This window comes from Neurospora tetrasperma (genome assembly GCF_000213175.1).
Source record: "Neurospora tetrasperma FGSC 2508 unplaced genomic scaffold NEUTE1scaffold_4, whole genome shotgun sequence".
Classification (NCBI taxonomy): Eukaryota; Fungi; Ascomycota; class Sordariomycetes; order Sordariales; family Sordariaceae; genus Neurospora; species Neurospora tetrasperma.
The window spans coordinates 4,069,654-4,081,407 of NW_009799102.1; the positions used below are offsets into that span (position 1 = coordinate 4,069,654).

The 11,754-nt window shown below is 54.4% G+C and overlaps 3 protein-coding genes across 3 annotated transcripts; 1 reads left to right on the forward strand and 2 right to left on the reverse strand.

Annotated features, from left to right (window-relative positions):
* Nucleotides 1-110: 110 nt before the first annotated feature.
* NEUTE1DRAFT_147584 (uncharacterized protein) lies at nucleotides 111-1,771 on the reverse strand (the record flags this gene model as incomplete). The annotated part of the gene is made up of 1 exon (XM_009854358.1): nucleotides 111-1,771. One exon carries the CDS (start codon nucleotides 1,294-1,296, stop codon nucleotides 382-384), a length of 915 nt encoding a protein of 304 aa, XP_009852660.1.
* Nucleotides 1,772-4,124: 2,353 nt separating this feature from the next.
* On the reverse strand, nucleotides 4,125-5,569 carry NEUTE1DRAFT_84880 (uncharacterized protein; the record flags this gene model as incomplete). The annotated part of the gene is made up of 2 exons (XM_009854359.1): nucleotides 4,125-4,835; nucleotides 4,892-5,569. The coding sequence occupies 2 exons, from the start codon at nucleotides 5,567-5,569 to the stop codon at nucleotides 4,125-4,127; spliced, it is 1,389 nt and encodes a 462-aa protein (XP_009852661.1).
* A 3,160-nt stretch (nucleotides 5,570-8,729) lies between these two features.
* Nucleotides 8,730-11,609, forward strand: NEUTE1DRAFT_130853 (uncharacterized protein; the record flags this gene model as incomplete). Its single annotated transcript, XM_009854360.1, has 2 exons — nucleotides 8,730-11,036; nucleotides 11,151-11,609. The coding sequence occupies 2 exons, from the start codon at nucleotides 8,730-8,732 to the stop codon at nucleotides 11,607-11,609; spliced, it is 2,766 nt and encodes a 921-aa protein (XP_009852662.1).
* Nucleotides 11,610-11,754: the final 145 nt, after the last annotated feature.

Genomic DNA, 11,754 nt, shown 5'->3' on the forward strand with positions numbered 1-11,754 from the left:
CTTATGTCGCCCGCTCATCCCATTGAAACCCCCAGAAAGTACCCCGAATTTATCGCCGAATCGTTTGTCGGGAACCAGAAAAAGAGTTGAACCGGAGACACATGATTGAAAAAAAAATTACCTCGTAAACTGTTTGCGTAAATGATAAATAAAGCCATGGAAAGTCAGTTCTGAGAAAAGATAATGATCAAAAGATTCGCAGGAAAAATCGAATCGCTGGCAGAGTCGTTAAGCCACACACTGGCCATTCGTGGCCTCTTTTGTCGTTCGCCAATCAACGCCCGTAACGCATGTCGCCCAGTCCCCTTTAACGCCAACCAACCACAGAAGAACACCCCGAATTCGAAATTGAAAGAAGAACGCTTTGTTTGATGCGACGCTCTAGCTCATGTCCATCTCGCTGGCAACATCAAAGATGGATGGGCCAGCATTGGAGGGCCTGGTCGTTTCAGACGCATCCATGGTGACAGGGCCATCGAAAACAGGCGGTGTTCCCTTGAGATTTTGAAGCATGCCGTCGGCAGTCTTGCTGACAAGTCGCCCTTGACGAAGGTTCTCGGCGAATAAAAAGTACCCTTCGGTAGCCTCAACCAGGTACGCCTGCAGACCACGGCTTTCCAATAGGATCTTGGCATTGGTGACGGGGTAGTGGTTTTCAATGTAGCGCGCCCAACCACGAGCTGCGACTTGGATGTTCTCGCCGATTCGGGCCCACCCGATGCCGAGGTGGACGGTGAAGTCGTCAACGATTGGGCCGGCCAGCGAATCCGATGAGGCGGTCATTGGGTTGCTTGTGTCGCGCAAGGGGCTGCCGCCGCGACTGGTGGAACTGCTGTTGGAGGAGCGAACATCGAGCCGTTGCGATTTGTGGCTGCGCAAGGATGGTCTATCTTGGGACATTTGTTGCTGCAAGCTGAGAGCCTCTTCCGACTTGCGCGCTGTTTCGGCGGCAGCCTTCTCATCGACCCAGGTGCCGGATTGGCTGCTGGCATCTGCGACATATCCGCCTGTCTTTCTGATGAGAGTCATTCCAGGGCCGTAGACCCATTCGTCTTCCGACTCCTGGATGACGGGCTCAGCAATCTTCTCGGGAGGATCGAGGTTGACGGCGGCTTCATCGCGCGAGCGTTTGCGGCCGGCCGCGGAGCAGTTGCGGAGGAGTTGCGGCCATGAGACGTGCTGGCTGAGCGAGGCTTGTTGGTCCAGGTAGGACTTGCCAAACGAAAAGTTGTGGGCAACCTGTGCTGGCATGGTGACGACGGGCGACGAGGCGTAGTAGCGGTCGAAGGACGGCATGATGAGTAGTGGTATCTGTTTAGCACTCGGTAAATGTGTAAGGCGAGGGCGTGTAAGTCGCAGGTGATCCGACACTGGTCAGATCAAACGCGTGGTGCTAGTGATTTTGGGTGTAGTAGACGGCAGCGTCTAGAAGAAGGAATTGGCCGGAGGGTATCGATGTAGATGGCCAGAAGAGGGAGGATGTGATGTCGTGATTGGGAGATGAGGACTTGAACGTCCTACGAGGTAAGGTGTGTAAGTGATGGTATAAGCTGGCGCCAAGGTTGGTTTGGTATAAGCCAGAGTAAGGATGGTTGATGGACGACGAGGAGGAAGAGGATGGAGGAAGGTCTTATATCGTTTGGAGGAGCCTCGTGATCAGGAAGGATGGTGTTGGTGGAAGAAGGTCGAGGTAGATATAAGTGAGAGTGGTGAGGAAGGAAAGAGAGGAAGAGGATGGGACGGAAGAAGAGGAGGAAGTGTGGGTGTGTAGAAAAAAAAGAATGGAGAGAGGAACGGGGATCCGAGGACAATCAGATCACAGCAGTGGAAGCGATGGAAGAGGAAGGACAAAAGTGAAGTACATGGCAGGTAGAGGTAGCTGAGGTACCGTGAGAGGGATGGGGATGGATGGGGATGGAGACAGGACGGGATGCAGGCGGCGAAATGTGGAGAGAGCAAGCAAAAAGAGAGGCAGAAGACGGGGACCGGCGAGACCTCAGACCCCAGGCCATCGTGGTGGTGGACGTGCCATTCAGTTGTAGACGACGGGATTGTGTGGAAGCGCAAATGTGTGTGGGAAGCTGGAGGCGCGAGACTGCGACTGCAAGAGACTGGCGAGACTGTGTGCATGGCACGAGAAAGGCAGACAGAAAGGAACTTGACAAGGCAACTGAATCGAGCTGACAGGCGCACAGCCTCCGGCTGGCACGGACGGGAGAGGGTTTGAAGCCACTTGCCAGCATCTGTCAATCCCTCTTGGCTATTGGTCAGGACGCCATGACCGACCGACAACAGTACGTATCCTACTCGTTGCCGGCAGCACAAGCCGCGGCAGCCAGGGCATCGATTGCAGGTAGGGTACAAAGGTACAAACTTGCTCAGGTACATCGCGCCAAGAACCGCCAAGCAACGCCGGGGTGCGGCAATCGCCTGCTCGATCTCCAATTGGCGTTCCGGAGGATAAAGCGGGCCATAGCCATTCCAGGGTATCTCATTGGCTTGTTGGTTCTGGGGCAGAAGAAGGATGGAAGCCCGGGCCCGGGTCAGTTTTTTCCAGTTTTCTTGCGGAACATCTCATGGCTCCGAATCCGGTTAGACTGGCAGACAACTGAGCGTTTCTAGGGCGGGCGGTTTGCCCTCTTGTTCACAAGAAGAACACTCAGAAAAGGGTGGCAGGCAACCCGCCCGCCTCGCTTTTTTTTTCTCCCGGAGGACGGGACCTCGACGGGAGCCACCTCAGTTACGTCCATACCTTAAGCCCGCGTTGGCCGTCTCCACTCGGAACGCGGTCCAAACTCCAAGAATGTCACCGAGCCAAAAGTGGTTAGGAATGGGGTGTGCATAGCCAGGAGCACTAACAGTACGCTTCACTATGGAAGTAAGCCAGCTGTTAGTGATAGCCGGCGCCACGTCTGTAATTTCTTCACACTCCTGTGCCGCCGCCGTTAAGAATGAAGGAATCTAGATGGCTCGTGCACCGTCAGAGCCCCGGCCACCAAGTAGTACATCTCGATTTCTTCTCCCCGGTGAGGCCGGGCGGCAGATTCCAGCAAAACTGAGAACCGACTGAATCGCGCTGAATCCCGTGTTGGAACGACTCCACTCATTGCTGGGCTTCCCCACTTTCGCACTTTCCGTTTCGCTTGCGGAAATCTTACACCCCTGCGTTGGTACGTTGTTCGTTTCTTGACGCCCTTTGTCTGCATCAGCCAATGATGTGGCATGTTCGTGGGCCTCTTTGATTTTTCCCACCCCTTCCTCTTGCAGGTACCGTCTCGGTCAGCTGACTACCTACATACTTGCCTGCCGAGTAGTGTAGATGTCCGTGCACCTTTTCGCCTTGGTAGAGGTCGGTACGTAGGTATCTTCGTACCCCAGACCGCCTCACTGATAACCTCCAATTGTGCAACAAGACAACCGAGTTGTGCAAGTTGTGAGGTTGTGTCGTGTAACGAACCGAACGTGACCTCAGTCCTCGCTTCGCTGTCTGTCTGTCTGTCTGTCTGTCTCAGCTATCCTTCCCATCTTGGTCCCTCCACATCCTTTCCCCTCCCAACGAGATCTCACATGACTGGGCGGCTCGGCTCGACACACAGCCCTTTGCTGCAAATCATATCCCTCTTCATTTATCTCTCCATCACCAACCAGCCTCACTTGCGCGCCTTGGCTGCCCACTTTGCTCCCACGACGTAACAAGATGGAGACCGAACCCTGAAAGAGCGAGCCTGGTCAGGACTGCTTGGCTGGTCAATGATGGGACGATCACGCAGAGGTGGTGGAGTTGACCATGATGATCCCTTATTTCATAAGTGTATTTTTATGGTCTCCATCCATCAGCGACAAACAGCAATCTATCTAGTATGTAACAACGACGGAGCTCGTTCCAACAACGAACGGGTGGCGGACTGTCTCCCTCTGTCTTGTCTTGTCCTCTTTCTTTGATAACAATGCCATCACGGTGCATCAACCACACATCACTCACCCATCGCCAACAACTTAACACTGCCAAGCAAGCCATTACCTCATTCCCCCGTCTTCATCTTACCTCTCTTACCCATCATCCACCCTTACAACCGTTGTACATTCTTCGTCACATCCCATTTCATCCTCTTTAAGCTTTTACTTCACAAGTGCGCCAGAGACGCCATTTCCTCTACATCACCACCCTCATCCCCAACAACATTAACAAACACTAGCCCATCATCCGTGTGATTCTCCGTTCCTCCATACAATCCCACCATTCCGGGCGTCCTCAATCCCTGTGGACTCGGCTCTCTTCTGCCCCCATGTCTCATTCGCCTCAGCGCTTGACTAGTCGTCGGCGTCCTCTGCTCCAGCGAGAATGAGGTCCGCCAACCGGCAGGAACCGTAAACGATCCTTGTCCGACTAGTCGACTTTGATGCCTTGCTTCGGGCAAGTTCTGCGGTGTCCGAGGCTGTGAGAATGCCGGAAGGGAGTCATTATAGACCCGAAACGATGCGGGCGTTCTAGCGGGAGTGGTAGCGGGTGGCCTGGGCGTCATTACGCGTTGGCGAGATGGTGTGGTCGGGGATTCAATGACCGGTGCAGGGCGGGTGCTGCCAGTGCTGACGCTGGTGGGTGAGGCGGCAGCCGGGGTATGGGTTCTGCTGCTGGCAAGACGCTCTGATTCTAGGCCTTCGAAGGGTGAGCTACCGTGACGGGGAAGAGCGGCCGTCATGCTTCTGGTAAAACGGACGAAGGAGGATGGAGTTTGCGAGTCTGAAGCTGCGGCATGGGAGTCCGGGGTAGCACGGGGGGTGCCATCCCGATGATGGCTTCCAGCGGCATTCGGAGTCGTGCCCTGGCAATGACCCTTTAGTCAAGCTGAACGGATATCCATAAAGTCATGGTATCATGGTATCTACTTACCTCACGGGGACGAGATGCGGAGGCGGGTTTTGCTGCAGAGGAGGGAGTGGCCGTCCGGGTCCTAATGGTCAGATTCTGGAACGAGAGTTGAAATTGCTCAAAACTACGGGCCCCGTCTCTGTTGCTACGGCGCGCAGACGACGCCCCAGTCCGTGGTGTCGTTTTCTGGCTCGTGACTGTCTGGCCAACCGAGCTTTGGGCTGGCGATCGAATGTTGCTGCCAATCCTTGGGCCGGACCTTGGCGGTCTAATAGGCAGCTGACTTCGAGACGAGCTAGCTTGGGGCTGCGGGTCAAGATCACGCTCATCCCCAGCACCATCAACAGACTGCTCGCAGTTACGCTGGTCAAAGGAAGCATCATTGGGGTACGGCGGCCGAGCAGTGGGGACCACTTCGGTCTGCTCTTCAGGAAAGCGGGCCGATAAAACGGGGAGCTGGACAGGTTGTTCTGCATCGTCGTGATCGAGGATGTCTGTCTCCTCGTCTGTCTCCTCATCACTGTCGCTGTAGTCCGGCAACGATGGAGAGGAAGCCCCCGACGTGGCGTTTTCAGAGGCGCGCGTGCAAAAGGGCCATCGACTCTTGCTGCTGACCCGGCGGTAACCCCTGCGGCGTTCTTCGACTTCTTTCACCTCTGCCATGGTTAAGGCGAGGACGGTAGGTCGGAGACGAAGCATGATGGGCGATGCTAGGTTTACCTGATGAAGTCGTTGTCGTCAAAGAAACAGAAGAACCAAATCACAATCTTGAAAGCAGTCTAGGTTGAAGGTTATGAGGACAAGGTTGAAGACTCCATCGTCTTTACTGGTTCAGACGTCATGTTGCCGTCTTGGAGCCGTTTGGCTCTTTCCTGACAAGAAGTGCTATCGAGGGTGGTTTGGGTTGGAAGTAAGCGCGAAAGAAGTCAGTTAGGTTGGTATGGTCTCGAGAAATATGGCCATGAAGGTAAGCACGAGAGGGCAATCGTCGAAGGTAAGCACGAGAGGGCAATCGTCAAAGGTAAGTATAAAGCTGAGGAGGGTCCTGACGAATTCCCGTCATTGTAAGAAACGACCCAGCCGTAGCAGTAAGGAATATAGCTCAGCCATTCAACAAACTACCTTACGAACATTTGAAACCTGACTTTATGGTCTATCCCCCCATGAAAAAGTGTATTTATGCTTTGCCATGGTGGCCGTGCTCAAGCCGTGGAACACGATGAGTCCCGAGACTGGAATCCAACTGAAAGCTGTTGTTGCGAAGATGGAATTTTCGGACTAGTGGTAAACGAGAAGTGGGACAATATAAACATGGCAAATGACAAACCCGTAACCAGCACTTTTTAACATCAATTCGAATCCATTGAGGTTTGTCAGCGTCCGTCTTTACACGAGACGAGCTGACACGAGAAGAGACGAGTAGACTAGCAGGCGGGGTCACAGGGAAGGCATTCACGAGGTGCTAAGCAAACCATGCACTAACAATTCACGATGCGCACCAGTCTGGTAGGGGCAGCTTTGCCCACCACTAGGTACAGTAATTAGGTACCTACCTGTAGGTATTGATCCGAGAACTCGAAAAATAGTGTAAACCATCATGATGGATTCAACCAAATCAAAAGCCTTCCAAATCATGGGGGATCCCACATAAAAGGCCCGGATGTATTTCATGTGCATGTGGAAGCGGCAGCTAACGCAGGAGTGCGTTAACGCACCTCCATTCCTTATCTATAATTCTAAATGTACCCGACTGCCCGTTTCTCCAAGTTGAGGAACACTTGGACCACATTTGTAGTGTACAATGAAAGTCCATTGGAAGGGTCCAAGCTTTTTTTCATGTAGTGATGGATCTGCTCTTCTTCCACTTTCTGGGCATCAGCCATCCGTCATCACGCAGCTCGAAAATCGCTAATTTCGTACCGTGGCCGCAGCGTTGATTAAAGAGGACAGTACCGAGATAACCGGCAATCACTTTTTTTTTCTAGCTGTCGATTTCCAAGGCATTTCGTTGATGGGCCCTGTCACTTACTCTACGTACCTAGCGCTTGTCAATCCCGCGGTAGTGTCGTCGTGTAGTGTATTGTACTATGATTAGAATAGGAAGAGATACGTAGGTAGGTAGGTAGGTAGCTGCCTTTCTGCCTTTCCCAAGTGGCCGGTAACGTCCGTCGTCGTCTTCCTTGTCCGGCTTCCATGTTTTCTGTGCATGAAGCATCTCGCATCCCTTTTTTTTGTGAACTGAAGAGAGAGGAGGGTCAAAGCATGGTCCGCCGCGTCATGCCGTGTAAAAAATCATGACTGGATTCCCAAGGAAGTTCCCAACACCAAAAGCCCCCCCCCCGGTTCTTCGGAGAGTGACGCCGCAAAAGAGTGGATTTTGGCGGAGCTGCCTGAAATAAAAGATGGAAGTGAGGTGACAGCAGCAAGCAGGTCCCATCTATTCACTGGAAGACTGTAAGGTTTGGTATTTGATGGGCGGGCTGTCGTATACTGCCCGGACCCGACCTCGCTGCCGGTGGGAGCTTACCGTAGAATGATGAGGTGCCAGGTGGATTATGTCAAGTCAAGTCAAGAGAGAGGAATGCGATGGATTTGACACTTTTCCTGTAATTGTTCTTTTTCTCGACTAAACACTTCGTTTATTTGTTCGGGTTGGGACGTGGACTACTACCTTACCTGCTTCTCCATCCGTCAATGGAAAGTGGAAGCACAGTTCAGCTGGGTAGATGGGTAGCTACACTAACACTGCTACCATCTGCAACTGTCCCCTCCCCATTTCCATTCAACGAACAAAGTGCCCGAGCTGGACTGGCAGAAGCAACAACGAAAAAGAGAATCCTCACCGACTTGTATCCCCGACCATCACCGGCGGTCCCGTAACCGACTGACTGCTTATCTCTCTCCCTCAACAGGTCCGTTGAAGTCGACACAGCCAGACACAGGCACACAACCACACAACGGGCGGTAGAGGTACGTACCCTACCCTGAACTACTGTTAGTTCACCTATCTGGAACTTTGTCAACTACAAGCCTCCACCACATCCCCATCAACTCCTGAAATCTGCATTCATACTTGGAGTATTGCTGTTTCTTCTACCTCCCAATTAAAGTATCACCGCAACGCACCGCACACTGCCCGTACCGCACGCAGCAGCAGCCCGCAGTCGTGGCCTTGCATCAGCCAGCTTGAGTGGCCAGCGCACCTCCTCCCAGAAAAAACCACCACCGCGGTCCCCCGTGCCGAACCTCCCTCCCTCCCCCTCCCCCCCCCCCCCCCCCTTCCCCCCCCTGCTTCCCGGGTACCCTGGAGGTTGATTGGAGCTTCCTCATCTCCTTGTTCCATTCTGTACCTAGTCCAGCACGGCTACACTACCTTACACTACCTACACTACTACCAGCACTCGCTCGACAAGACAGACGGCCGCTGCCTCCTGTTCTTCCAATGCCCAACACGCAACACCCAAAGTGGTGATCTGACAAGCCAGGGTTTAGTTCTACCTACTACAGTACCTAGACTACCTACACAGCAGTCCAAAGCAGTCAGACCACTACCGACTACGCTTTTCATCCTTCCAACCAAGAACATAGTACCCTACACTCGCTCGATCTCTCCAGCATCTCCCTACCACCCCAAGCACTCAGCCATCGACCGCTTCGATTGACCGACCCCCGGGACCGCACTCGTTGTACTCGACCCTCCTCGCCCCCTTCAGCCGCCACGCACCACGACGACGACTCTACACTACACTCCGCCAGCTATATGCTGATAGCTTGGTTGGTTTCCATACGACCGTCGCCATAGTATTGTAGTGTATTCAGCCCACCTATCCTTCGCTTGGCGGCGTCGCCCCTTAGCACAATGAACGGAGACTTCAGCCTGTCCCAAGCGCTTGGCGGCTTACGAATCGCCAACCTCGACGATGACGACTCCGTCCACTCGACCGAGAACGATCAGACAACCCCCGATGCTCCCGCCAATCAGTCCTCTGCGAGCCATCAAGACGCAACAACGAACAATGCCCCCCAGACGACTTCTCCCCAGCCTGCACAGCCTGCACAGCCTCCTTCTCAGCGGACACCGTTGGACCTAGAACGGCAGGTTACCCCTCAAGACCCCCCGCAGCGCCCGCCCCATACCTACGAAACCGCCGCCGCGATCCTCAAGAATGCCCAAGACAACCTCAGCGCCCGCGGTTATCCCCCAACTAGTCAACAATTGCCAGCAGGAAATGGAAACTGGCCACCAAACGCAAGACCTACTCCCGGAGGGGCACTACAGTCAATGGAGGGCGATCCGCAGCGGGGAGCATACCACCCACATGGACACGGGACTGCATATGGGGACCTACGGAACGAGCTAAGGAACGAAATCCAGACCGACACGTCTCGGACTTCTCTATACGGCGTGCCCACGATTTCGAGGAGCGAGTCTAGGCGTGCGCCCCCTGGTGCCCCCACACGAGAGCCGAGTCGATCATACCGCCAAGGCCGGCCCGGTCCCGGTCCTCCCATGGGCGTCGATCCCAACGGCGCGTTGCCTCCTAGGAGGAGCTCACGCGGGGTTCAAGGAGGATATTCTCAGATCCCGGGCATCCCCGTAGCCGCGCCGGGCACCTATACGTCAGAAGCGCGGCTGGGAGAAGTACCACCCATGCTCTCCACCAGCAGCGAGGAATGGAAAGACCGGGGTGCGGCAGTCGGCGTTAGGAGAGAGGTGGATGCCGATGGGAGGGTGACAATGAAGCCGGTCAAGAAAGGAGTGCGCGACTTCACCTTTGGGAGGATATTGGGAGAGGGCTCCTACAGCACGGTTTACCTTGCGACCGATCGCCAAACCCTGAGAGAATACGCCGTCAAGGTCCTAGAGAAGAAGCACATCATCAAGGAGAAGAAGATCAAATACGTCAATATCGAGAAGAACACGCTGAACCGGCTGACCGAGCACCCGGGTATCGTCCGCTTGTATTACACCTTCCAGGACGAGACTTCGCTGTATTACGTCCTCGATCTATGTACTGGCGGAGAGCTGCTGGGCGTGCTCAAGAAGGCGGGGACGTTCGACGTGGAATGCACCAGGTTCTATGGCGCCCAAATATTGGACGCTATCGACTACATGCACTCGAGAGGTATCATCCACCGTGATCTGAAGCCCGAGAACGTGCTCCTGGACGAACAGATGCACGTCAAAATCACCGACTTTGGCACTGCCAAGCTACTGCGAGACCCTCGAGATCCCAGACCACCAGAGGAAACACCCGGGCAAAGTGGCGAGGATGACGAGCGAGCGGCCTCGTTTGTTGGTACCGCTGAATACGTGAGCCCCGAACTCCTGACGGAAAAATCGGCGAGCACAGCAAGCGACATATGGGCCTTTGGATGCATTATCTACCAACTCCTCGCCGGTCGGCCTCCCTTTAAAGCAGGAACCGAGTATCTTACTTTCCAAAAGATCGTCAAACTCGAGTACGAATTCCCGCCTGGTTTCCCACCTGCCGCGCGCGATTTGGTAGAACGATGTCTTGTGCTGGACCCGGCTCAGCGCTTCACGGTGGAGCACATCAAGAAGCACGAGTTCTTTGCCGGACAAATGTTTGGCAAGGAACTGTGGAGGATGAAGGCACCGCGGCTGAGGCCGTACGTACCAGGATCCCAGGAGCAGCAACCGCAAATGATGCATTTGGGCGGAGGTGGGTCGAATTCGAATCATAATCATCACTCTATGCCCATGGGCAACCCAAGCTCAACCAGAGGCAACACCACCACTCAAGGGGGACCGGCCAATAACAACGTCAACCGACCTGCTAGGATCATCACCGAACTACCGCCTCCTACGCAACTGGATCTTGACTGGTCACCCGTATTGACCAAAAACAACGAGCGCATCCTTAAGCTGGGCGACCTGATGGTCGTGTCATCGCCGATACCGCACAGCCCACACGGCAAGGAAGGCGGAGAAGGGCATAAGAAGTTGGCTCGCTTCTTTGGCGGCAGTACCACCAAGAAGAGACAGCGGCTTGTCATGATCACCTCGAGCGGCCGTATCGTGTTTGCGCCAGCCGGCGGCGAGGAGAAGAAGGCGAAACAGGAGATTTCGCTTCTGGCTTCGGATTGCACGTGGAAAGCCCAAATCGACGCTAAGGGCCAGCCGGTTTGGTGTGTCGACACGGTGAGTAAAATTACCAGCCCCTTCCCCCCATATCCAGTGGAATATATATTCCCCCCTTTATTCATCAGGTGATATCGATATTGATGCTAATGTTCAAGGACACCCCAAATCCAGGGCGGCGTACACTACACCTTTGAAGAACCCAAGTCCTCGGAAAAACAACACAAAGACAAATCCGACAAATCATCAGACGGAGGAGCAGGAAGAGACGGTGGCAACAACAGCAGCAGCAGCAAGTCTACAGTAGACGAGTGGATCGAGTCGCTGGAGCGGGCCAAGGACCTGGCGCTTTCCCAAAACCTGGTAGGTTCCAACGACAACTTTGGAGACATGTCCATGTCGTCCAGCCCGGCGGGTTCCATGGTGAATATCGGTGGCGGAGGTGGACATCATCACAATGGAAGGGGACATGGAAACTTTAGTGGCGGAGAGGGCGGGTACAGCATCAGTGACCGATCGGGCCGCAATCAGCTGACCAAGAGTCAGGCGAGCCTGGATGATAGCAGCAGTGTTACAAAGCGCAATCGGTTTAGTCGGAGGCAGTCGAAGAATGGGTTGGGGGCTGCGTTTTGAAGGTTGTGCTTGACCTTGGTTGGAGGAGGAGGAGGAGGAGGAAGAAGTAGAAGAGGAGGAGGAGGAGGAAAAGGAGGAGGAGGAGGAGGAGGAGGAGGAGGAGGAGGAGGAGGAGGAGGGAGGGGTGGTGGTGGATGACGAACCG